At 47.9% G+C, this 27,409-nt stretch overlaps 2 protein-coding genes across 3 annotated transcripts; both read right to left on the reverse strand.

Annotated features, from left to right (window-relative positions):
• Nucleotides 1-12,539: 12,539 nt before the first annotated feature.
• Nucleotides 12,540-14,247, reverse strand: LOC101758132 (elastin-like). Its single transcript, XM_004968607.3, has one exon. The coding sequence runs from the start codon at nt 13,197-13,199 to the stop codon at nt 12,819-12,821; it is 381 nt and encodes a 126-aa protein (XP_004968664.1). The 5' UTR covers nt 13,200-14,247; the 3' UTR covers nt 12,540-12,818.
• A 154-nt stretch (nt 14,248-14,401) lies between these two features.
• Nucleotides 14,402-24,316, reverse strand: LOC101758545 (protein GFS12). 2 transcript variants are annotated; one of them, XM_022826530.1, is made up of 18 exons: nt 24,126-24,316; nt 23,875-23,909; nt 23,218-23,286; nt 22,310-23,121; nt 21,040-22,210; nt 20,598-20,925; nt 20,256-20,471; nt 20,107-20,179; nt 19,827-20,032; nt 19,170-19,232; nt 18,853-19,058; nt 18,658-18,769; nt 18,047-18,562; nt 15,983-16,269; nt 15,356-15,596; nt 15,178-15,251; nt 14,928-15,063; nt 14,402-14,768 (listed from the first exon to the last, which is right to left on the reverse strand). In XM_022826530.1, the coding sequence occupies exons 1-18, from the start codon at nt 24,270-24,272 to the stop codon at nt 14,613-14,615; spliced, it is 4,848 nt and encodes a 1,615-aa protein (XP_022682265.1). In that variant the 5' UTR covers nt 24,273-24,316; the 3' UTR covers nt 14,402-14,612. The 2 variants fall into 2 exon arrangements, with proteins under 2 accessions (XP_022682265.1, XP_004968665.1); XM_004968608.3 differs by having other exon boundaries at nt 21,040-23,121.
• Between the last annotated feature and the right edge of the window lie 3,093 nt (nt 24,317-27,409).

Consider the following 27,409-nt stretch of genomic DNA (forward strand, 5'->3'; position numbering starts at 1 on the left):
CGGGAACGCGGGAACGGAAAAAACCTCACCGTCGGCCTGGGTCTTCAACTCACGCTCCCGGTCGGCCCCTCGGGACACGGCGGACTGAAGTCCCTGCACTTGCGAGCGAAGTTGGCCGGTCTCCGTGCGGAGGGCTTCACGCTCCCCCCTCAGCTGCGCAAGCTCCTCGGCGTCGCGGCGGGCCCTCTCAGCAGCAGCTTGAAGCCCCTCGGCATCGTGGCGGGCCCTTTCGGCGATGGCCTGGAACTCCTCGAGGTCGAGGCAGGCCTTCTCGGTGACGGCTTGGAGCCTAGCCTCCGCACGCCGCGCCTCCTCCAACGCCGCCCGCTCACGCCCTTGCAGGTCGCGAATGACCCCCTGGGCGGCGCTGATTTGCAGGGACAGGTCCCTGGTGTGCTCCCTTTCGGTATTGAAGCGATCCCAGAGACCCTGCTGCCGCCGGAGGAAATCAGATTTCCCCCGACTGCCCTCTTGGAGAGCCTGCAAAGCAACACGCCGTTAAGGCAAAAAGCAAAAGGGAGGTACTCATCACCAACAGTAGGAGCAACATACCTGGCTGCCAGGGAGGACGGTGTTGCCCAGAACTCCCAGTGCTGAAGACAGAGCCGCCTGGACCTGGGCGATGCCGCCCTGCACCGCCTGCCACTTGTGCCACTCGGCGGCGTCGTCCAGCGCGAAGAGATGCCTCGGCGGGTCATCGCGGGATGACCAGCGGAGGACGGACCCTCTCCACGCCCTGGGAACGGAGGAAGCTGAGGCCGAGGCAGGGGCCGACCCTGACGCTACTGTCGAGGTCAGCACCATGGCACTAGAAGCCGCCGGGTCTACTGACGGCCCCGGCACCTGCACGCTCGTCGCCGCCAAGGCCGGCAACGGTATCCCGGTGGGCACCTCCGCCTCAGCCGCCGAAGCCACTCCCACGGGGGTGATCGGGGCGGAGGTCCCTGCCTCCGTTACCACTGCCTCCGCCGCCGCCACGCCTCCGAGAGCAGGCGCTCCCTCCGCCTCTCATCCCGCCACAGCTGCGGGGGCATCCGCCCTACCTCCCGTCGCTGCCGTCTCCTCTGCCTCGTCGGCGTCGAGGTCGATCACCTCCCCGGCCTGAGAGCCCGGGAGGATCGCGCCTTGAGTTGAAGGGGCGACCGGAGGAACCGAAGGCGGAGTAGAGTCCGCTCCCCCTCCCGCGGCTGACGCCGCCGTCGCTCCGCTAGCCGCCTCCACAGGGGCCACCTCCGCAGGGGGATCCGCGGCCGCACCAGGAACCCCGCCGATCGCCGCGGGAGGGGCCGCGGCCCGCCCCCCGGAGGAGGTCAACAACCGCAGCGCCTTCTTGGGTGCCAACTGCAGGGTGAGGCCACGGGGAGTAGTGCTGCACATCAACGGCCAGACGTCAGCAGAAACGAACGAAAAAAGAGGAGAGGAACGACACGCAGGGAAAGCCAACTTACGTCCTCGTAGCACAAGGGCGGCGCGCGCGCTTCGCCTCGGAGCCAGACGCCGACCCCGGGGCATCCGGCAACGGCCGCTTGTCGCCGCTTCGCTGCTCTCCGGCAGCGGGCACGGCGGTGGAGGCAGGCTCCACGGACCCCCGAGGAGCGCCCTGAACGGACTCCTGGGGAGCGCCTCGCGCCGGACCCAAAGCTGCGGCGGGGGCAGGCTCCGAAGACCCCCGAGGGGCGCTCCGTGTTGACACCAGGGGGCACCCTTTGCCGACCCCGGGGGAGCGTCCCGTGCCCGCTCCTGGGGACCGCCCTGCGCCGACCCCTGGGAGGCGTCCCGCACCTGCTCCTAGGGGACGTCCTGCGCCGACCCCTGGGGGGCGGCCCGCGCCAGATCTTGGGGCACGCGCTGTGCTGGCCTTTGAGGCACAGCCCTAGGGCCTGGAGGAGTCGAAGCCCGGATGGACGCCTCCCCCACTTCACCTCCTGCGGCCATCCGCGGGGGCGCCCCCCGAATGACAAGGGCGCCCGATCGCGGGGGGGGGGGGGGGGGGGGAACCAGCTCCTCCTCCCCCTCTTCATCATCTTCTTCATCTTCATCCTCTTCATCATCATCATCATCGTCGTCGGACACGACCGACCCCCTCCGCCGCCGCTGGAACTCCTTGGCGGCCTTCTTCCGCTTCCTCGCCGTCTCCTTGTCCTTGCGGCGCTTCTGCGCCTCGGCTTGGAGACGATTGCGAGCCCTCCGTTCGGCATCTTCCAGCACCGGCGGAAGGGAGTCCGCGACCCGGGTTAGCGAGCCCTGCAAATGCAAAACAGCTCCACGTCAGAGCAACAAATAGCAGGACACAAAGGAAGGAAGACGATGCCCCAACTCCTTACCAGGTCTATGAAGCCCGCCTCCAGGCGTATCGGCGGGTGCCCGGGAATCGGGTACTCGACGTCCTTGTCCTCCAGCGCCTCTCGAAGCCGTTGCCGAATCTCGGAGGCGGCAAGCGCGCCCATCGCCAGGGCGGTGCCCTCGGTCGGCGTGTCAGGGGTCATGGCGCCAAGCGGTCGGGTCCGGAGCATCAGCGGCGCCACCCGTCGGGCGTGGTACGCTCCGATGACCTCGGCGCCGGTGAGCCCGTTCCTCTTCAGCTGCTCGATGGCCTGCAGCAAGTCGGAGAACCGCTTCTTCTCCTTCTCCACCGGCCCGTACGCCCATACCTCCAGCGCCGCGTCGATGGTGCGGCCGGTGAAAGCCGGCAGGAGGGAGTCCGGGTAGCTCTTCACGTAGAACCACTGGTTGTGCCACCCCTTGTGGGACGCCGAGGTCTTCACCGTCATATACTCCTTGTAGCGAGTATGACGAAGATGGATCCCGGCGCACCCGATCGGCACCGGAGGCGACCGCTGCTGGCTCCCGGCTTTCCCCGACTTCTGGTACAAACTCACTGTGAAAAAGTATTTCCACAGCGAGAAGTGGGGCTCGATGCCCAGGAATCCCTCGCACAGCGCGATGAACGCCGCAATGTGCTGGATCCCGTTGGGGTTGAGGTGCTGGAGCTCGAGCCCATAGTGGTGGAGGAGCCCGCGGAAGAAGCGGCTCGGGGGAGAAGCGAACCCCCGCTCATGGAAGTGAGCGAAGGAGATGACGTAGCCGGGGGGAGGCGACGGAACTTGCTCCGTCCCCGGCAGCTCCCACTCGCCCGCCGCCGTCCTCTCGCAGAGGAGACCCTTCCGCACCAGGCCCTCGGCACGCGAGGAGGTGAAATGAGAAACCCCCCAGGAACCCATCGCCGGAGGAGGGAGGAGATCGACGGAGACGGGAAGAAGAGCACGCGGCTTGAAGCGAAGGAAACGAGGCAAGCGCGGATGAACTGAGCGTGAGGCTGGAAGGCAAGAAGGCTCGAATGCGGAAGGAAGGCGAAACGGGCACGGCGAGCTCCTGCTTTTATAGGAAAGGTACCGGGGAAGCTAAATCGACGCCCCGGCCGCCATAAATGCAGCGCCAGGTACGCCCCTGCCACGCCCATTTCCTTTTCGAAAACCGCGCGCACGATCGGCCGCGAAAACATCCTATCCTCCTCGATTCGCGGGACGGCGCTCCCCATAACTCCACTTCCCGGGTAGCGCGCCCACGACGCCCCCCACATTCAGCCCAGGCGCAACGACCGCTCCATTCCGGCCCAAGGCCCATAGGAAGGTAAGAAAGGGATACGGGGCTGAAAACGCCCTACGGCCCATTACGGTCCAGAGGTTCGAAAGCTGGCCCGACACGGGTTCGACAGCTGCCTCAGGACATCCCCCGAGCAAGGGGTGAGAAGGGACGGGCCCGCTAGCGGCCAATACCCAGGCGAGCGAAAGCCAAGGGCGTCCCGATCTCACGTTCGAGTCCCGCCCGGTATAAAATTCATGGTTTTTCCACGGAGAAAGGCAACGAGCCCCCAAATCCGGTCGAACGGATCCGGGAACTATATGAACTGGCCGATGGGAAATTGGAGTGCGCCACCAGCTTGGCCCGAGCCGGACCCCCCCGAACGGGGACCGGGACTCCACTCAAACCTACCCGTTTGTAGCTCAAACGAGCACCACGGTTCGTCCAACGCGGATAACGTGGCCCGGCTCAACCCCTCCGTCCTAGCGAACGGACGCCTGAGGGACAACGATCAAAAGTCGACCTAGCCTCCCGATCGGTTTCCTGCAACGAGCAGGAGCTCGGGGGCCAGCTTCGCAACCAACTACCACGCGTGTGGTCACAATTCGCAGGTTCCCCAGCTAGGCTGAAATAAAGCAAACGCGCCATAAAACAGAGCCCGCGGCGAAACAGCGAAAGAAGCCTCCGGAGGAGCACTTCTGCTCCACCACAGGCTCGGGGGCTACTGTTGGGGGGAAATATTAATGATTCCCTAAGATACCACTTAAAGAAGCAGACACGAAGGCCCGGGTCCACCTAGACGTGATCAAAGCTCCGCCTCGCCCGACCCAGACGCCAGGATCGGGAACGTCCGACCCCCCTCCACAAAGTTTCCGCCTCGCCCGACTGCGGCCACGGGGTCGGGGGCGCCCGACCCCTCGTCACGAAGTTCCGCCTCGTCCGACCCCAAGCGAAGGGGTCGGGCGCGCTGAGGCCCCCGTGGCAGGCATCCCCCTCGGATACGGTCCAGATGGACGAGACAGACAAAATCCTATGGGTCCCCCCGACGGCCTCACCATAAATGCGCCGCAGGCCTGGCGGAGGGAAGGGATGACCGCGCACCTCACGCAACCCGTCGCAAGTACCCGTGCACGACCACACTGTACAGGCTACAGTGCCGGCGGCTGACTCCCATTCGCCGCAGGGTACTCATGGCCTGCGCCTGCGCCGGCCGGAGCGAAGGAGAGACCGGCCTGTCCTCAGGCCCCGCGCGCCCTCGGGTCCCACGCAGCAAGGATGTGATGCCCTCTCTCCAGGAGCCATCGTCTGAACAACAGCATCCACCGTCCTCCCCAACAGACACCAGGATAACAACGGAACGCCCTCATCATGACCCGACACCTACGGGTAGTGAAGGAGCTATCTGTAGGGTGCAACGACAGTTGGCATACGGCGGCCTCCCCTTCCGGCATGCACGCCGGCGTTCGCCAGGGGCCGGCAGAGGCGTCGGGCACCTAGGAACTTGCTCCTCCTTCCTGCCGTATTTTTTACCATTCTACGCTTTACTCTTTACAGTCCTCTTCACCCGATCCCGACTGTAACTCCGGCCACCCCCCTTGCAATATAAAAGGAGGAATCCAGGGCCGGAGGGGGGATCGGCTTCTTCTCCCACAAGCCACAGCACACAACGACTCTCCCTGAGAGCGCAAGCACTAAAGAGACTTGGGACCAGTCCCTCTCTCGTCGACCTGTAACCCCTACTATAGAACCCCGCGTGGGCAACACGAACATCCTCGATACTGGACGTAGGGCTTCCCTTGCCCGAACCAGTCTAAACCCGTGTCTCCCACGCAACCACCTGAGGCTTACGCGCATAAAAGAAATTCACTAGTCTAAGTCTTGATCCGCCGATCTTGACAACGACACTATCGATGTGAGGCCTTGATTCACACCCCACCAGCGGAACCTAGTAAACCATCCCAAGGGGCCACGGTGGGCAACAGGTAGACTGAAGCAGGATCTTCGCATAGTCCCAAGTCCGGTCGGCACGGGTCATAGGTTGAGGTCCAGAGGACATGATGCCATTGTATGCCACGTTATGATGCATCTATTTCCTGGGATAGTGTCCAAATATGGATATAGTATGACCCCCTGGTTAGACTCAAGCTGTACCTGTGGATGGAGCTAGGGAATGTTGTCTAGAGATAGACGTTGGTGGGTACGGGTCTCGTAGGTCAGTACCGCCTGAAGCTGTGGTATGGGCTAATCAAACGTATGGGTAAAGTGGACACCTCGATGCAGAGTCATGAACCTATATGGATAGCCAAGGCTCACGGTCACGAGCCCACATAGTCAAAACTCTCGTTAATTAGTAATCGTGTGTTTATAAATGGTGTGCTGGTGAGACACTGCCGAGGCCCTAAGAGGGTTAATTTAGAATGAGGCATAAGCCAGCCCAGAAGTACCCTAATGGTCTGTGGTGCTCTTTAAAACTTGGGAACTAGTAGGGGAGGTAAGATCCTCCTTCTAGGGCCAACAACTTAAAAAGAATATAACTCACCTCACCTGGCATGAAATAGGTTTAGTAATAAAAAACAAACCTCATATCCTTTCCTTGGTTATCCCCAGCATTTAATATAATTTCAACATTAAGATTTGTTGAGTACCATTCATAAGTGTCCTTAAGCTTACTTTCATTTGTACTGGGCTAAGACTTATTTGGTGCTTTAACTTCATTCATGAGGAATGGGTATCTGCACCGCTCTCAGCTGCGTAAGGTGAAACTTATGCCTGTTTTATTGCTTAAAATACTAAACTATAATTATGACTGTATTAGCATACTGATCCAAGGATTAATACAGGTGATCAACGGGACCTTCAGAGTGAGGTCCTCACTTGGGATAAATGTTCCACGGTGTTCCTCAGGAAGTTCTTCCCGATGGACAAAATTAATACCCTTCGTGGAAAGATCTCAAGCTTCTAACAAGCAGCATCAAGTTAATCCCTAAAGCATGGGAAAGGCTCCAGGAGTACATTCTGGCCTGTCCTCACCACAAGATGGATGATTGGCTCCTACTCAAGAACTTCTACAATACAATAGGCTATCCGTCAGCCCGTAATCATGTTGACGCTGCTGCTCGATTTAGGAAGGGGAATGCTAAGCTATGCCCGAGCAATTTTCTTGCTCCCTACTCTTGATTTTTTTTCTTCCCCCAGATCTTCCCATCTTCTCTAGCTTCGACGAGCTTCGAGCTACTCCAACGAGCTTTTAGGATTCGGGGTTTGGAGGAGGGAGTGTACCTATCTCCGACAGACCTAGAGAAGCTTCAGGATAGCGGGCGGTGGTGGTGCCGTCCGCCGAGATGATGATGGATCCCTTGTTGGGTAGCGGAGGGGTGGGGGCAACCATCGACGATGATGACGATGCCTGCACGTGGAGAGACAGTCGAGATGGCGTCGTTGTAAACGAAGAGGGCGGCGGTGGAGGTAGGGGCGAACGGTGATGGGAGCTCGAATGGAGAGTGTGGGTGGAAGAGGGAAGAGGGAGGAGCGGTGGTGGGAGGGCAAGCCTCGCCGGCGCTGTCGGGGGTGGAGGTAGCGGTGGAGCTAGTGGGTGAGCGGATGAGGTGGGTGAGTGGTGGTGAAGATAAAAGGAGGAGCCCAATTCGACCGTCGATTTAGGATCGGATGGCAAAAAATCGAGCGTGCGAAGGATATTTTCACTCGAGTGGGAAAAGACAGCCAGGAAATCCGCTTCCTTTAATTCTCCCCAAAAAAAAATTCTCCACAAGCCTCACGGTTTCCCTCTCGCCGCCGTAGATGTCGGCGCCGCCGCCGCAACCAGATGCGCCGCTCCCGCTGCCGTTGCCGCTGCCGCCCCTCCCAGCGGACCTCCAAGTGGAGATCCTCTCCCGCGTCGGTAACGCTGTCTCCGTCGTCCGCTGCGCAGCCACATGCAAAGCCTGGCGCTGCCTCATCCAGGAGCCATCCTTCCTCCCTCTCTTCTACCGCCGCCGCGGATCCGGGGGCTTCGATCCCTTCTCTCTGCTCGGGTTCTTCTTCCGGGACACCTCCCAGAGGCTACCCCGCCGCCGGCTCTACCGCCGCCGTCCCACGCGCTTTCTCCTCCTCGGGCCCTCGCAATCGCGGCCGTCGTCACCCGTGGTCCTCCCGCTGTCCCGATTCTTAGCGACCGCGGGCGACCTGGACGGCTTCGTCCCCGTGGCGTCCGGCGGTGGCGGCCTCGTTGCCCTCTGCCGCACCCTGGGCTCTCGCGACACTGCCCGGATCTGCGTCTGCAACCCCCTGGCCGGGACCTCCACCTTCCTCCCACCGTTGCCGCCTCTCTTCGTCCCCGAGAAGACCATCTTTCTCGAGGCCGGTGGCTCCTCATTCCGCCTGCTCACCGTGATGGACGACCAACGCGTGCTCGTCCTGCGCGTCTTCTCTTCCCAAACTGGGTGGTGGGATGCGGCCGTGGCAGCGGAGCTTCCTGACAACATGGTGATGATCGTCTCCTCTCCTGCCGTCGTTCACCGTGGTGCCGTCCACTGGATATGCGGTACCCATGCCCTGCCCAACGCAGTGCACACTGTGGCCGTTCGCCTCACTCAGGCCGTGGCATCAGTCTCCCGGATCAACCTGCCGCCACGCGCTGGCTTGAACCGCCTGACGGAAGCTTCAAGGGCAGTCCATTTGACCAATTCAGTGCAGGACACCCTCTCCTTGGTCCTTGTGGATGAACTGGTACTATCCATCTGGAACCTTGAAGAAAGCAGTCCTGATGGAAAACAGTGGTCTTGTTGCAAGGCAATACATCTGATGCCAATGTTACCACCCATCAACTTCTCTTGTCGCAAAGTGGAACTCTCAATTCAAGGGTTATGCGAGAAGAGCGGTTCTTTGTTCTTACATCTGGTGGGTGAGGGCCTCTTCATGTTCAACGTGGAAACGAAGAAGCTTGTGAAGGTTTGCAAGGACCATTTTGCCAATTACCTATGCCCATATGTGGCAGATATTGGTTCTTGCCTAGCAGCAATGAAAAAGTTTTGATGGTCGGATCAAGATTGAGGTTTTATTTCTGCATGATCGTGTTGAAGTCCTTATTGGAAAGGAATGTTCTACATTCTGCTTTAATTCGATGCACTTAAAGGTTCCCTCTTTATTTGAAGATGGTGCATTGTGATACCATCTGCTATGTTTATTTGCTTTTCTATTTTTTTTACTTGGCATGGTTTATACTGTTTATTTAGTTGTAAGAGGGCACAAGGTTGTTGAATGCATTAGATGCAACTAAGAAAACATTAATTCGCTGCAGTGGGTTTAATCCCTCGGAAGGAATTTGGGTTCTGTAGTGACATGGAAATGGAAGAAATGGAGCTTGTAGTTTTTTTAATTGATTTCTTGCAGCCTAGTTTCCATCTAATTGAGAAATTAAGCATTAAGACAGCCTATAGGTTCACAATTCTTGAAATTCTACAGCCATCGTTGTTGCAGCTGCCATTGTTTTTCCATATCCTGTGAAGCAATAGGTCAAAGTTCAATGCAATTGCAGAATTCCATCCACTCAGATTTTGCAGAATTCCATCCACTCAGATTTTGACCCTAAGCCCACACAACACAATGTACCCTTCTGCAGCACTGCAGATAACTCGAAATTGCCCCTTTAGATTTCTTCCGTAGCTTTTGTTATTTTGATTGCTGTTCAATCATGTATTATGCACAATCAATTACATGAATGAGATCGTATGCACTATACCTTCTATAGTTCAACCATGTTAAATTTCTTTGAGCAACAGCAAATTGCAGCTGTTATTTGTTTAATTATTTCATTCTGCCTTTAAGTAAGTTTGCAAATTGTGGTTCCTTGGTTTCCCAGTGTCATTATAGGTGTGTTCTGTGAACTGTAAGCAGCTTGTAAATACCGTGGAACATGGCATATTGTGATGTAACGAAGTGATCATTTTGTTCAATTTACATACTTTTTACTTGTTCATCTCTCCCGTGGCATATTGTTTTGACAAGTGTAAGATGCATAATCCAGTAACCGGTTATGTCACCTCTGTTTTGTGGCCTTTGATATATCCCAACCTGCTGTGGATTGTGTAGCCAAATTGCCTTCAAAGATCAATGCATTAGCTGAATCGATCTATTTTGGTTTATGTTTGATATCTAATACAGTACATTGTTGACCCTTCTAATATGTCACATGAAACTCAATTTCTATAATACCTTGTTTTCTCAAGCATTTTTTTTAAAACACAGTACAGATGGACACACACATCTATGAATGCACATGTGCAGACCCTCACTGTGCACGCATGCAGACAATCTACCACTGAAGGACAATATCGTTGATTTCTGAAATAAATCTAAAAAAGTACGATCACCCGTGCCAGTTCTAGGATTTGAACGTAGATGGTTCCAAATAAAAAAAAAGTTTGAACTACAAAGTTGTAGATTTTAGAGATCTACACTTTTCACATAAATTTTATCTTCATTTAAGTTCATATGAAAAAGTTATAATTTTTTTAAAGATGTGGTGCCTAAAGAAGGAAAATTTCGCCGGTTCAAGTGGGTCAAAAATATATTTCGCCGTTTCAGCTGACAATAGATTCAGCTGACAATAGCCGTTTCAAACAGTTATATGCATATAGATTTGTAATTTTTAGCCGTATGCATATAGATTTGTAACTTTTTATCAGGACATATATTTTTGCAAGACACTAAAATAAAAAATGTAAAAATAAAAATATTTCCGCGCGAGTATGATTGTTATTGTGTCCTAACTTGCAGGCCCATCTATGGAGCAGTATGGGCCATTTCGATTTTCTAATGGGCCCTCGTACAGCCAGCGCAACTGAAGAAATGGCAGCCACAAGCTTCTCCGAATCCGATCCGCGCCCTCCGTGCGTGACCGAGTCCTGCGGTTCGCCGCTGCCCCCTTCTCCGCCTAGCCGCATGCATCGTCAAGCACGACCAACGGCCATCCCCTGCTTGCCTGCCTATATTTACAGGCCACCTGCTCGTGTATCGACGAACAACGCGGCGTTGCAAATGTTTGGTTCACATGGCTGCCACAGGCATCTTCCTCCTGTGTTGCACAAGGCCACCACCATGAGCTACATACCATGCCGCCGCCACCACCACCACCAGCCAGCAGCCACATACCAGCTCTCCATGCCAGTGCCCGGCCCACAAGCAATGGACAACGCAACGCACTACATCTCCTGTCCAGCGCCCAGAGGCTCGTCGCCGTCTTCTTCTTCCTCCTCGCTCGTGGACTCGTCGGCTCATCGGGCGACACATCGTCCATGCCGTACGAAGAGGATCGCGGACGTACGTCAAGACCCTTATCCCTTATGCCCTCGTCGTTCAAACCAACCGTTGGGCAGAAGCAGCAACGACTTGATTGGATGATTGCAGCTGTCGATGCGTGCTGCGAGCAACCCGTCACCGAGAGGGCGGCACACGGCTCTCAGGCTGCTCGAGCTCACCCGCGCCCAAAGCATCTCTGCGGGGCAGCATAATCTGCTGAATGCCGTCTGGTTAATGCAGCTCCTTAATTAAAAAGCAACATTGTTTTACTGCATTGACTAGGTACAAGATTGCAGCTCCCTACTCAGTTATACATTGGCTTGGTATATCTTTTAGAGGCCAACTTCGCAGATCTTAGTTGCAACGGCATCTCAACGATTCGGTGCTGGTGGTCAAGGAGTTTTTCATCCGAATGTATAGCTGGCTGTACAGGATTGAGTGCATCATTATTGCATCGGGTCATTTGTTTTCTTTTGTAAGGTTGTGTGTATCTTAAATATGAAGAGGCGGAGAGTGGTTTAATATATTTGAATCTGTTATTAGTGTGAGAAATTTGCTTTCTTTTGTAAGGTAAGTACATGCACATGGGTGGCAGTGTATAAAACTAAATGTGTTATTAGCGTGGGATATTTGCTTCCTTTTGTAAGGTTTTGTAAGGTTGTGCATGCGTCCTGGATATATAAAGACCGAGAGTATTTTATTTTGGAAGGATAGGCCAAGAGTATTTTATCATCGCTCCATCATATTGATGTGACAATATTGAAACCGATAAAAGTTATTTTATCGGAAAAATGTTACCCCTCAATAATAATGGAATTGCGAGTGTGCACCCCTCTCCCCTCCTGTATCTGTGAGCTTCTTGGGTGAAAACCCTGACCGTGTTGGTCGAGCGACGGCGGTGACGATGACGTCGTATCCCTCCCTGGAGATGGCGTCTTGGAAGTTCATGCCAGATTGCAGTTGTCGGTTCATGATGCCTTCCCTGCTACCGTACCCGTGCCACCGCTCTCTTGTGGGATTGCCGTCCCCATCTATCTTCAAACACTGGGTATCGTCTTGGCGGCGGTGGTGGTCATCATCAACTCTCCATGGGGAAAGTCTTCTTCTGCGCCTACCTTCGCATTGAGTTGTCCATCATCGTCTTGGTTGCTTGAGTTGCTATCATTTGGCGGATACTTTGCCACCACCATCATGTGGTTGGTGCTTGCTGTGGGCGGATGCTTCGCCACACAGGTTTCGGTTGTTGAGTGGATGATTTGCCACTGTTACTTTGTTGGGGTGAATGCTTTGCCATTGTATGCTTGGGGTGAATGCTTTGCCATTGTATGCTTGGACGGATGCTTTGCCACCATGATTATGCTGCTTGGGTGGATACTTTGTCATTTGCCACTTCTGAAGTTTGTGGGTGCATTTAGGCAACCCTATCAGATGATATATCTTTCTTTTGTAGGATCAGATGTTTAGATTTGTATTTGTGTTTGCCGGGTTGGTGGTTTCCTATCCTCTTTTCTTGCTACTTTGGCTCGTGTTGTGTTGGATTGCTTACTACTTTCTTGAAGGTTCTACTTTCTTGAAGATTCTTTGTAACTCTGCGCTACGAGAATTCTCTCGTAGTTACATTCGCTGTAATTCTTTCCTTTTAATAAAAACATGCTAAGGCATGGTCACGAAGAATATGGATCATATAGAAGCACACAAGATTTGGCAGGAACCACTTGAGAGCAAGTCCTTCACACACAAGCACAGGATACAACAAAGCACTAAGAACCATGCAGGACACAACACGATGACCACAAGAAAAAGCCAGACTTTGCTCATACCACTAAACAACCTTCCATACAACACACCACACTCACGAGTCACGAAGCTCTACCACCTCACGCATGTCCCCGAACCACCAACACAGCCTGACAGCCCGGCCACCTCGCTCGATCTGAGTCTCACGGCTTCTTCGCCGCGGCGCCAGCAGCAGCCGCTGCACCCCCACCCCCGCCGTGGATGCCGACCACGCCACCGCCGCCACCCGGCGTGAACGGCGAGACACCGCCGCTGCCGCCGACGCCGGGGAAGGCGCTGGAGCCCGGCATGCCGCCGAAGCCGACCTGCGGGGTGACGCCGTTGGGGCCCGGGAAGACCCAGCTGACGGAGGGGCCCGGGTAGAAGCCGCCGAACCCGAACACGTTCTGGGGCCGGAGCGGCTTCTCCCCCGCCGGCCCGGCGGGAACGTCGCGCGCGCCGTGGCACGCGAGCGAGGCGGCGGCCAGCAGGAGGCCCACGACGAGGAGGCTCGCGGCGCAACTACTGCTGCCTCTCTTCTCCATGGCTGGCTCTGGCTGGATGCACTACTGCTTGATTGCTTCCACAGACTCTACTTGGTTTGGTTCTCCTCCAAGAACCAGCTGCTCGGCACACACATTTATATATATATGCAGAGATGAGGTGCAGAGGTAGTGGTGCATTCACTGTGGATGTGTGAAGTGTTGAAGCATTCATGGCGGAGGAACAGCTGAACTGTGATGAGACCGGCCAGGCATTGGCTGGGATGTCTGGACTATGGCTGAGGTGTGCCCCAGCCCATGTTTCTTGGCAGCAAGACCCACATCTCAGTGACAGTAACTGCACTGGCTACAGAGGACAGAGATGCATGGGCCAGCATGCATGGTGCTCATCTTACGCTGACAGTGGAGTTGTGTCTTAACCTTTACATGATTCACAAAAGCCAATCCTTGACCAGCTCACAGATGGCAAATGCAGAAATTATGCAGCAATCTGATGATGCCTAATATGGTGGATCAGGTAGAGAACTAGAGATACTGAGCAATGTAAGAACAGGATGAAGTGAGGATTCAGAGTGCAGTAAAGCCAGCATTCATGCAAGGCAGTAGTAACAGAGTTACAGAGATCATCCCTATTTACTTTTACCTGTAGCTACCCAACCACCCACATTTAAACCCACTGGAATCCTTATCCGCCCCGGGCCTGCAGCGAATCCGGCAGAGTAAAGCTAGAATTCAAGGCGTCCTCAGCTTGGTGGCAGAACAACAAGCCAATGCGAGATCGACAGGCAGTCATGTGCAAGAGCAGAGATCAAGACAGGCAATAGTAATTCCCGATAGACAGAGAAAGTTCTAGTGGCGTCGATCAAACTCTGTCCTAGAAAAGGTATTTGGTTAAGGGTGTCCTAATTAGCATCAGAAATTACTCTTTTTCTACCCAAAAAACTAACACAAGCCATGAAATCAGCAATAATCAAACCGTTTTTTCCATCTATTAATACAATGACACGCAATTCTCTTGCATTTTCAAGAAAAATTAGCACCAAAAATTTGTTTTCTATATCCATGCTGGGGCATCCACGAATTTTGGTCAAATTCGAGTGAAGCAAAATTTTAAACCAATCAAATTTTACAGTATCTTCAAATCCTATGCAACTATTTGGTCACTATACTTCCATTTTTATTGGACTTCATCAAAGCATCAAGCAAAGACTACATATGGAGATGCGCTGTTTCATGTGAGAAGGTGAAACAAATTATCAAGCTTTCACTCAAAGATAAGGTTTACACACAATGTATTTCCTGTACAATATGCGTGTGTATACTCTAGTGTGGCTCCTGGCAAAATAAAAACGAACTATGGCAATAGGCACTGCTACAAAATCAACTCAAGGAGGGAGGTATAAACCCCAAAATTTCTCAGCTCAATGGAGACACGATTACCAGTACTAGAAGCAACTAGTGGCAGATTTTGAGAAATCCATCTTCAGTTCCAACCACGAACAATCTTGAAAACGGAAGCACATCAATCGTTGAAAGCACAGAAAGGTTTTTGTGTTTCATTCCTCTGTCAGCCGAATACAAGTTCTGAAGTGCAAGCTGCTGATGTCCAATCTGCATGGAAGTATATGAAAATCACTTTCACAAGAGCCAAATGGATTTCCAGTTCGTACCATAAGTGCAATTGCTAAATGGAGGCACACTGTGTTGGAAATAGTAAAAAAAATTCGAGATTAAACAATGGTTCAGGTTGTGAGAATGATAAAGTCTTACATCACTTGCTGTCCTTGAAAGAGAAGTCAGTGCGATTTTGTTTCTTGAAATTGATATCACATCTTGGCCCCAGACAGAAAAGTTGGAGATGCCATCTGAATGACTTCTGAAAATGTTTGACTGCATTGCCAGATTCCTATCACATTTTCCAGCAAAAGACATTTAAGAATTTTGTGCGAATTCGAAGAGAAAATACAGTAAGCCAGAAGAAATACACGCAATCCAGCAAAGACAGTTAACAAAATAATACCCTCTGATGTCCCAAACTCGAAGAGTCTTGTCAAGGGAACTTGATACAATTAAGTGGTCATCTGGAGCTGCCAGCTGTAAGTATAAATGGGAAAAAAGAACACAAAAACACATCAGAAAATGTCAAAGGCAACAAGGTTCTTGTAACATCTGTGGTAGAGGGCTAGGGGTGCAGTGACCTTTGTGATGTGTCCATCATGTGCTCGCCAAACTGCAATGATGCTCCCACTACGCTTATCAAGCAACCGACAGTAACCAGAACTTAGACCTGCGGCTATCCAGGATGAAGCCATAGGGGTTCGTATGGAAAGCCTGTCTGAGCTACATGAGCAAATAGCTGACACAAGGGATGAGAAAGATATTTCAGCAGAATCACTCTTCCATAAATGTAGCTTCTGATCCCGAGATATGTCAATAAATCTGCAAGAAATCAACCAATGTGCAACAGAGTAATTAGCAGACATATTCAAGCTTTACTCCGATAGAAATAGAGTGAAATAGCAATGAGCTTTGGAGAGAATGGAACAAGCGCTCAACTTCTAATCGTTAATCCTTCAAGATAAAAACAAGCATACACAGCCTCCAGACTCATATTGCGTAAGTACTACACCTAGTTAACTGAAGTAAAATTTCAGCTTTTTGGCTACGGCTTTGCCAGTATATTCATGTGCATGGATGCATAGCTGGTGCTTTTGGTGACATATCCATTCCCCCAAGCAAAGAGTAGGATTGAAGGAAAGATTATTTTCTTTTACATAAAAAAAGAAAGATCAAACCAGACAAATTGATGACATAAAGATCAATACCTGATTGAACCATTTCCCATACCCGCAACAAGGATACCATCAGATTCCATATAATGCATAGTCGTATACAAACTACCACGAAATGCATTTGACAATATTCCACCTGAGAGTGCATCCTGATTAAGCATGTTTGCCTGCTCAATAGATGCAGTTTGGAGTGGGAAGGTAGTAGACGACTCAGCATGAACTGCAATGAGCTTTCCTGTCTGCCCATTCCATATATGAATAGTGCCATCACAAGAAGCCACTCTGCCAGTAATTGACAGGATGCGGATGGAATTGACAACCTTCACAAACGAGTTGGTAAGAAAAAATTTAAAGAGTGAACTGTTTGCACATAAAATAATTCATTAAAAGATTGTAAAGAGTATGCCAATGACTTCAAACATAGAAGACATGTAAGATAAACCGGACAATCTAATATACAATATGTCAAGCAGCAGAACTAGTCAAAATCTCTACCACAGAATACTAGTCATAACTTTTATACTGTTTGACTTTTTCAAAAAGAAAAGATGTAATATATTGCTATTTGAAAATTATTGAATATATATAGACAAGAGTTTGATTTATTGAACAGCAGTGGGTGATCAGATCCTTTCTTAAAGGACAATGGATACCGAGTTAAGAACAAGTATGAGCAATTCAAGTCAAGTACATTTCTCATTTTCTTTAATGTCATCTGTTTTGTTATTTGTCTCCTTCATTTTGGCGATTACAAGTATAATATCCAATAATGTTCAAGAACTGTAAAATGACCAAAACCTAACAACAAGGTTCTTTAACACCCCCAGGGCCTACTTTCACTTTTCCTCTCTCCTCTCCATGTCTCCTAGTACTGAAGTTACTATTTTTGGTTCCCATCTTGTAGCCATATGCTTACCTTTAACACTTACCAGTTACCAGTACCAAGGTGGAGCCAAGGCTACCTAACTACATGCATTAAAGAAACATAAAGCGGCACTGTTTCTTAGCTGATAATGGGCAATGTGCTAACTCAAAATCAAGCACAGACATGAATTTCAAACAGTTCAAACCTAGTTAGCAAAGGTTCTCCACCAGTCACCAGTTATTACCATGAACCAGCATTTTTATTTTCTCGAACAACCAGAATTTAATCTTTTTTTATTTTGTCAGGTTTTTACTAGGGTTTTTATCTCACTACTATTTCAGTGCCCTTTGATTTGTTTTTGTGTTTCCAAACATGCAGGAGAACTGCATCTTGGTGCATTGCGTAGATGAAAAAACAGAGACAAACAAAACAATGGTTTGGTTTCGAAACATATGCCATTATGAACTGAGCTTGCAACCTTGTAGTTATTTCGTTCAAGTATTTCAACCTCTGTCAAATGTTTAGCCGCAGCAGTAGTCAACCAAGACCAGCTGAAGCCACTCGTATCTTTATCAGGTTCAATGACATTGCCAATAACATGCATCCAGCTTGCTAGTGGATCATTTCCACTAGGAACGTTGGTCACTAACAAAATGCATCCAAAAAAAATACTGGAATTGGCTGGTTACTCGATGAGAACCGAAACCAAACTGATTACCACTATGGAACACATACCAGCTCATATTAAAAGCACATGCTGATGCATTAGTTCGCTCATAGTAGAACTTTTCAAAATCAGATTTCATTTTTCAAACCATACTACTATGGGACAGAACTGGCCAGTTCCTGAGTAAAAACCAAAACCTGGTAGGTTCCAGTTTCTAGCCCAAAAAGAAATTCTAAATGCTGCTTGCTTGATGTCCTAATTATTGAATGAAACTAGATTGGTGGTTCAACCAGAAGAACCAAAATGGAAGATGCATGGTTCATCATCATTCATCTCAACCGGCCAGTAACAAGTAATATCGGAGGGCCCAAGTTCCCCTGTAAACTAGCTGGATTGAATGTGAACCTGACATTCAAATTTGGTCCCTGGAAAGATATCACATTTTGAATACAGTTTTTCATTGCTAATTCGCAAATCATTTTGTTTATAAATTGAAAATAAAATCATGCATCATAAAAGCAGAGAGAGAATGACCTTTTTAAAACTCAGAGTAAAAAAAACTGACCTCTTCATGTCCATAATAACCAGACGTGCAATTCATGTTTGGCAACTCCCACCTCTGGATACTTCCTTTAAAACCAGGACCAACTCCTCCAGTAAAAACTGTGCACTCATCATCATGAACTGCTAATGACCGTAGAGCACCAGGGTGAGCACGGGCTGAGTAAAGGACAGAAGCTTTAATCTTCCAGGGAAGTTCATCTCTCACACCACCACCACGTCCAAGAAATTCTGGAGCACCCCAGCTACTATCAGGGCTGGGGAACCAAAACCATGGCTGATTTCCAGAACTTGAAGTATATGAATTGTCACTGTTAGTCTCATTCTCAAGCTTAGATCCTGGCTTAGAGGACGCAGCATTCCGACCCGTTTTAGTGGTTTCTGATTGTGGCACGGACCAACCTGCCCCATTGAAAAGCAGTTTGGTTGGAACAAACTCTGATGAGATAGAGTTTCCAGGCTGAAACCTTTGCCCTTTCATATTTTCAGCATTCTTAGAACAATCACCGGAAGGCTCCCACTAAACAAAAGCACAGAAGGAAATAAGGAAAACTAACATGGTAAGTATATCATCTCAACAATTGACAGTAGAAGAAAGAATGCAGCCTTATGTACCTTCCAATTGTACAACCTTTGAAGAGCTTGCTCCAATAGAAACCATGTTGAGCAACACTCCCGGAGCTTCTCTATCCCAACAAGTGATGCAAGAAAAGGATATAGCAGGAACCTACAATTATTTACCTTATATAAGAAAACATAAGCATATAAAACTATTTATATGAAAACACAGAAAACATATTTTTGACTTACACAAGATCAATTCGAGATTCCATTGTAATTGACTCACTTTTGTTTCCTTCAGAAGTTTTTAACACTTTCGTAAGAAGGCTAAGACCAGATGACTCATGAGAAAAGGCTAGTTCAGCAAAAAGCTCCTTCAGTTGTGGCAAAACATATATAGAAGTGTTCTCTGGTCCAATGCGTCGACAAAGGTCAACAAGTGCGGTAGCCGCCACCTAATCAACAATGCAGTTGTGATGGCAAAATGTTTCAGTTGTATAATAAACACTAATGGAATAGAATAAAGAGAAATACTAAAGGGAAAGCATGTTAAGAACATATATTGCCTGAATCACACGAAGATCCAAGTGAATCTGCATAAGAACCTTTACATGAAGACAGACTTGGTCCTGTAGATGCCAGCAAAAGAATAATGGGCGTATGAATGCATGAGGAATACAATAAGGGTGAAAGTGGATACAATTAAAAATAACATATTTAAATGAGGACATGGGCACCAACAAATTTCACTTGACTAATATGCCAAATTCTGTATTAAGATTTTTCAGTCAATCAATATCAAAATTTACAATTCTAGTATCTAAATCAGTGCTGGAATTTAATAACATTCCAGATAATATTAATAAACAAAGTTTAAGGACCTACTAGATGCACACTATGAGATTTTATGGACCTAGGTGAGAACCTAGATAAAGTTACCCCTGGTGCATTTTACTCATGATTTAAACTGTGATGTAATTTCATATTAATGTATATAACAAAAGCAGAAATTCTATACATTGATCAAAGGTAACTAAAGTCTTATTGGAATCTGGTAATCTTTGAATTTATGCTTCAACTCAAGTGTTATTTGAATTTGATATCAACTTAAATGTTAAAATAAGGATTCCAGTTTGGTTCAGCTTCAACCCAATATAAATTATAACCATTTCCACACCCTTGTAATGTCTGTCTGCTAAGCTTTGTTTTTGCCAGTGAAGTACCTGAAGAAGCTCTTTAAGAACAGCTTTTATGGGAAGAACTGAGACAAGGCCTTCCAAGGCAGATAAGCCATCAATGAGAGCAAAAGAGTTCCAACTATGCTGTGGCTCAGGCTTATTCATCTTTGACGAATCGATACATGAGAGTATAACATTCCTAAGCAATGGAAGAATTTGCTTGACAACAAAATTTTCTCCAAGTAGCCCACCTATATAATGACTAAGGTCAAGTAGTGATCACTGAGCAATCAGTCAACATAACGAGAAAGCATTATGTGGTTACCAATCCTGACCAAAGTATCAATTCCATCAGCACACAATCCTTTGCCGAAACAGTGAATTAGCGGTAAAATTGTCTGGATAAATGGAGATATTGATCAGTGATGCATGGATTAGGATGGTATACCAACAAAAGTTTCCACTCAGACTTGCCTGATGAATGGTAATTGGTATTCCTAGTTCCTCACTTGAGACGATCAGAACAGTGGATGCAGCAGAGGCAGTGATCTTGTTAGGTGAATTGTACAAGTTTGAGATCACCAAAGGATGTACCTTCTCAATATAAGTTTGTTTTCCCAATTTCTTCCACAAATCTCGAACAAAAGAGTCTTGAAGAAGGGCAACCTTCAGATGCGAATATTCTGGTGCCTGTAGCAACCACCATCAGGCAAAACTTATCAGGAAGAAGAAACTATTTGTTCCATAGGTCAAAACTTCAAAATGGAGAAAAAATTCACATGTGAATATCTTTCCTACTGATAAATCTTAACTGGCCTGTAAGATCTTCTGAATGATGTGCAGAATGAGTTCCTTAGTTGCTTGGATACTCAAGCCCTTTATAAATTCTTTAAGCAGAGACAAGGCCGATTCAGTATCAACATCTAACAAAGATGATGAAACAAGCGATAAGCAGTAAGGTGCACACATTTCAGCAGCAAATTCTCCCATAGCTTTAAGTGCACCTTCACTTGCAAGCTTAGCAGCATACTTGATTCGCTCTCTAGATGTACACAAAACTTGAAGTGGAGCAAGAAACATATATGCAGATCGAATTGATGGAGGAAAGTATGATGATTCCAAAAGGTGCTTTGCTGATGGCCTCCTGCAAAAGAACAGAAATCGGTATCGATGTAACAGCTGTCTTTATATTCAAGAAAATCATAGCCAAAGCTGTGGGATATAAACTATAAACATTAGATTTCATTGCTCAAGTTACCTTTTCCATTCCCTCTGTATGCATGACTCGACAAGAAGTGCAACATGAGAAGGCAATTCTTGAATTGCTCCTGGCACTATGCCACTTTCTTTGTATGCAGCTAGCAAGGCAGTGTCAAAAAGTGGCCTTTGCAGATACATTTCTGCCACCATGCACCCTATAGAAAATACATCATTTGCATGAAGCTCATTTTCTGAATGGGACTTTTGATTCCACAGCAGCAGTTCTTGATAACCTGCAGGACCACCATCAGATTCGAAGCATTCAAGAAAGGAACCAAAATCAAATAAAGCTGCAACTGGCATTGCACAGTCCTGTTGCAAGATCTGATCTGCAATTTGGCTCTTGGGATATTTGGCGGAAGAGCAACAAGTTGAAGTATCACCATAGTCATATGTTGGATCCAAATGGTGTTCAAGCTCTGCAAACAGAGTTGCTTTCTCAAATTCCTCCATACAGCCAATTTCTGAAAGCACATTTGGAGAACTGCCATGTAATGCTGCATCAGTTGTTGCACTACTTTGTTTGCCACAGCATCTAGCACAGGACTCCATTTTGTTGTGGTAGACAGCATGAGGGGTGCTAACAAGACGCTTAGGATGAGGCCTTGTAAAAAGCTGATGTCGCCCGATTGATTTAGGTCTAGATGGATCACTAGGAGGCAACATTACATTTTTGGCTTCAACAGATGCTTCTCCAGAAAGTTTATAGCCAAAGGTTATGTCGATCCAGTGATGCAGTTGTTGTGATACTCTGTCACTCTCTAATGCATCCCTGTGCAGACAAATGAAATCCTCTGCGGATGTTGCCCAGGAAGGCAAAGCCAAATCACTCATTTCAGAATGAAGTGAGGTGAAAATCCGAGGATCACTATAAAATTCTGGAATGCATTCATCAGGCGTCCACTGGTAAAGCCTTTGCATACTAGAAGGGTATTCATTGGGCTCATAGACGGAACGCACAGCAGACCTCAAGATGGTCTTAGGTAATCTCCTTGCTTTGTAACTGCAGACAGCTAGCTCTGACAGACACTCATCAGAAACATGATGTGGAATCTCAGATGATGAATACGTAAAATCCAACTGCTCATCACCTTTCGCCAACCGCCATTTACTTTTGGTCAGGTCCCTCCAACCATTATCAGAACTCTCATCAGGCATCAAAGTGAAATCTATTACCCAAGGCATCACTGTGTGAAAAGCTGGATCACCCCACCTTCTACCAGCTAACTTGTTTAAGACAAGAAGGTATTCATAATTGCTCAACTCACCTTTCCACCATTGCTTAAAGTGAGATTGCCAATCCAAGGATGATTGCAGTTTGAAACCAGTATAAATGGCTTTTGAGGAACAGTCCTCCATAAAACAGCATGAATTAGGTGAGTTTTTGGTATCGGCAAAACCCCAACTGTATTTTACAGGACAAGTATCACTTATGCTCAGGTAAGGCCATAAGGAATCTGACATCAAGATCTTTGATGGCTTTAGATTGCCATGATGAACCCCTGAATCATGAAGGTATGCCAAAGCAGATATTATCTGGTAGATGAGAAATCTAATATGCCAATCTGAGCAGAATGCCTCTGGACTGTAGTGCATGATATTTTCCAAAGTATATGGAGCCTTTGGATGCAACATGTAGCAACAATCAGATGTTTCTAGAACACCTAACACTGGTAAGATGTTGGGATGCCTCACACGTCCAGAAGGATGCAGATCATCAAATGCTGAAAATCCAACAAAACTGAGGAAATCTAATCCAGCAAAACCACTAATTTTGTTTTCAGATAACAGATTTAACGAATTAATTACATTCTCTTCAGTTGAGATGTTCAGGTAAGTCGAGATAAGCTCTCTAACCTCTGAAGTGTGGCCTATGCTGAGATAGCAAATGGGAGTTAATTTGGCAATTGTGCTTATGACCTGTTGCTGCTTACTGAGCCCAGAGGGACTTTTATGATCTTCAATGCATCCTTTGCCAGAAGAGGAATCTGATTGCTCAGCATACTGGTCATCATCACTATATATTCTTTGCTCTGCCTGGGGATCTTTATGAATACCATTCTCCAAGGAATTGTTGTCACTGTAGGGAATGAAAATGTGGAGAATTCCGTATGTGTTGATACATCAATTTTGGAGCCTTTTGAAGATAAATATAATCCTTGGAAAAGAAAATTACCATTTCTTACTACCACAAGGCGCTTTGCCACCGCATAGGCCCACTAAAACAAAACTGGAGCAGTGCTGCCTGCAACATATACAGTATCACTTCTGTGTAAGGATGAGCGGAAAGGAGTGGAAACAAGAAACTGCAGTAAGTTGGAAAATGTTCGGATTTCAGTGGACCTGACTGCAACCTGCTGCAATAAACACAAATGCATAGATGTGGAAAATGCTTTACCAGATTTTGCTGTGGTTTCGTTTTATGGTGGGTAATTTGTTATATATAAAGTAGGAAATTGTCACATGACTAATTTGGCTGCTTTTTAAACTAGGTTGTCTACTACACAGCTTCATTCTGAAGATCCAACAATTTGGCTCGTGTTTATGTAATTTTTCAACATTAAACGAGAATTTCAAGCAGCATTGATAGGGTAACTGGTTTGAAATATAGAGCTCACTCTAGTCTGTATTGCACTGAAGCACATTTCGATGACTTGCCTACCCCAACTGAAGCATTATGTTGCAAACTTATAACCATGCAACGTTCTACACGGCTACAGTTGGATGAAACAATTTTTCCATAATGATAATGATATGGACACACTGAAACAGTATCCAAATATCTTCACATGAGAAGCCGCAAACCAAGTAATTCACGAATGCGTAGCCTTACCTCCCGTTACTTTCCTCGGCTCCATCAGACGCTATCTGCAGGGAGAAGGAAACAAGCATTAAGCCAAAGCTACAGCCAGCAGCTCCTCCAAACCAAGCAGGGGTTTATGTATGCAAATAACGGAAGCTTAACATTCTGCTCCAAAACAGCACGCTGGCCAAACCGACGATAAGGATAGCAACGAGTTTGGGAGCACGCGCCGGCCAAAAGCGCCCAGAAATTATACAGCAAATAGAGCAGCCGAGGCGGACCTGGACGACCGCGGAGGCGGCGAAGGGGAGCGGGGAGTCGGAGAGGCCGTGGACGAAGGAGAGGCCGGAGCCGTCGAGGTCGGAGCGGACGAGGCGCTCCAGGCAGTCCGGGCACGCCGCGGCGGCCGCCTCCGGCGCGCAGCCCATCGCCGGCGCTGGATCGGAGGAGCCGCGGCCGAATTCGTGTGACGGATGGCCTCTGTGCTGTGGACCCCTCCAGACAGAACCAGAAATGTAGGAGTGGACCAGGTGGGCCGGGCCGGGGTGGATGGGCTGGGCTAGCTCGCTCGACCCAATCCAATCCATCTTCCGGAAGACAAGATAACTGAACATCTGTAACCCAGCAGTAGCCCAATAACTAATCCACAACAGCCTAACCAACTATCTCAACATTTTTTATGAATTACATCAATATTTTTTACGTAAAAAAGTTGATGAATGTAAAAAAAATGTTGAGAAAAAATTGTTGGTAGGTGAAAAAAATTGTTGGTAAGTGAAAAAAAAGTTGGTGCATGTAAAAAATTGTTAGGCAATAATGTTGATGAACGTAAAAAGTTAAAGAAAAATGTTGGTATATAAAAAAAATTTAAAGATGCGTTGGACTTTTACATATAGGATTTCCTTTCTATCTTTCGGTACATAGATAACTAAATATTTATAACCTAGCAGTAGCCCAAACACTGGCACACAACACTAAACGAACTATCTCAATATCTTTTTCCGTAAAAAAGTTGGTGAATATCAAAAAAATATTGGCGAGTGCAAAAAAGTTGGTGCACGTAAAAAGTTGTTGAATAATAATGTTGTTGAATGTAAAAAAGTTAAAGAAAAATATTTATATATATAAAATGTTGGTCAATGTAAAAAAAATATTGGTAATAATTAAGTCAAACTTTTAAAAATAATGTCAATATATTGATGAATGTTAAAAAAATATTATATATGGGTGGCATATGGACTTTAAAGATGAGTTGTTGCTGAAAGGCAGGAGCCCCCAACGCATCGAAACCTCTGCGTTCGGTCCGTGTCTGTGGCCGTCGTGGAGGAAGAAGAGGACACGGTCGGGTGCAGTGTGCACAAGGATGTTGTGCTACTCCTTAATGCTCTGGAAGTAGCTCAAGGAGCGCGAAAAGAAGAAGAAATGCACGAAGGAGGATCTTCGAAGGTGAAGCCGCGATTCAGGCACAGAGAATGCATCGACCAACTCAGCAGCCGTCATGTTAAATTCCGATCGACCACCTTGCCCACTTAGGGCCTGTTTGGTAGAGCTCCATCTGATTCTGATTCTCCATGTGAGCTGATTCTCTGAGAGAAATGATTATGTGCCTGAAAGTAATTCTCTTTGATTCTTTAGCACAAACTTTTAAAATCGGATGGAGAATCACTTCCCAGAATCAGGAGAAACTACTTTTTTTCAACTCTCAGCCTTTTAGTTCATTTCAGAGAATCACCTCACAGGATCAGCAGAGAATCACTTGTCTATAAAAAACTGTTTGGCAGAGCTCATACTAAATTCAGCAAATAATCAGCTCTAGGAGCTCTACCCAGTAGACCCTTAATTGTCATGTACGATCGAGTTTTATTCTCTTCTTGAAGCTGGACGACAACTACGTGTGCAGTCCCAATCTTTACTGACTGAAACATGGTCGAGTAGCATCAATGATTGAGCCACGTCAAAAAAAAATTCACCGTCTGATTGAAAATGGAAGGTAAAACACCAGCCTCCTCAATCACAATTGTAAAAAAAATTGTAAAAAAAATCTGTTGTTCTAACTCTTCGCCTATGGTCCATTCGGCAAGTGGCACAACAATTCCGATGCAGCAACCTGCACTGCTACTGCCACGGGAGGAGGCCTCGTCAAAGGATAATGCATAGGAGCAGAGACATGGGAAAAGCTAGGGAGAGAGTCAATGCTAAGTGGTCACACTGTTCATCCGGAAAATGTACCTTTTAATTCTATTGGGATAGTTTAAACAATTTCAGAATTTGGAAAACTTGCACGAAAGACAGATAATGGCAAACTATGAGGCAAATTTGAATTAAAATTTCTCCAAATTGAATAGCTTTTATGCCTTGTATGACTTTTTATGGATTCAATTTGACTCTAAAAAATGTGAGGAAATTTCAGCTACCTTCATTGCATTGGATCTGTTGCTTTGCCGAACATATTTCAACACATCAAATCTTGAAACCAGTTAGAAATCAGTTTGGAATCAATTTGCAAACTAAAATTTTTACACCTTTTCAATATATCAACACTCTCCAATCTGATTTTATATATTTGACATTACGTATATAAGTTTTTATATCCAACAACTCGAGACCTAGCTAGAGGGCTATTTAGCTTGCTGCGTGTGATTCTAGTATAGTTTGGACAAAAAGTCCGATCGATGAAGAACATTGGGAATAGTGGTATAATCAGAGCAGAAGGATACACGGATTGCACCATTGAGTTAGTGTATAGCAGTGTCATCAACCCAACATTTGGTAGATAACCTTGACACATGCTTTCAAATCCATCCAATGCAACATGCTCAACTCAAACAGCACGGGACAAATTTCCAACTACCTGACAGTTTGCACCCAACAATCATATCAATTATCACCTTGACCTTACAACATTTTATGTATATCCTAACATAACTAAACTAGCTGAAAGCGTCTGGTAACATATCAGCAAGTGAGCATACACTACTGCATAATTGACTTTTCCAGATAGATCATCCTGCCAGTTTAAGGCATTGATAAATTTTCACCGCCGGATGGTAAGACAAAAGGCCTTCACCGTCGGTTTTAGTAACAAACGGGCAGTGGTACTTCGTAGCACTGCTAGATTGTGCTAAAAACCAACAGTGATGACCGTCATTGGCGGGTTTTAATACAACCCAGCGGCATTACAAAGGACGTGGAATCCAAAGCAGTTAAGTCTAGCTCTCTTGGTATGAAGCTAAGTTAAATCCGGTTGAGTCCGCAGGCGCTCAAGTCCAGTTGCAGAGTCCGGCCACATCTCTTTCTCCCTCGCCCCCCTCTCTCTTTCTCTCTCTCCTCCACATCTCTCTCTTGAGTCTGATCGGTCTCCTCCTCCATTGGATCTCAGCTCTAGCACCCCCCTCCCCCTCCGCTTGCCAATACCTCGCGGTGAGGAGCGGCGACGATGGGGTGTGGGGCGGCACGGTTTGAAGTTGTGGCATGGCTAGAAGTGGCGGAGTGGGTCCTGGAGCGGACAATGGCTCGGGAGGCGCTGGTGTGGCCGCGGCGGCCACGTCAGGCGCGCGATGCATCG

Source organism: Setaria italica, chromosome V (assembly GCF_000263155.2).
Source record: "Setaria italica strain Yugu1 chromosome V, Setaria_italica_v2.0, whole genome shotgun sequence".
Lineage (NCBI taxonomy): Eukaryota > Viridiplantae > Streptophyta > Magnoliopsida > Poales > Poaceae > Setaria > Setaria italica.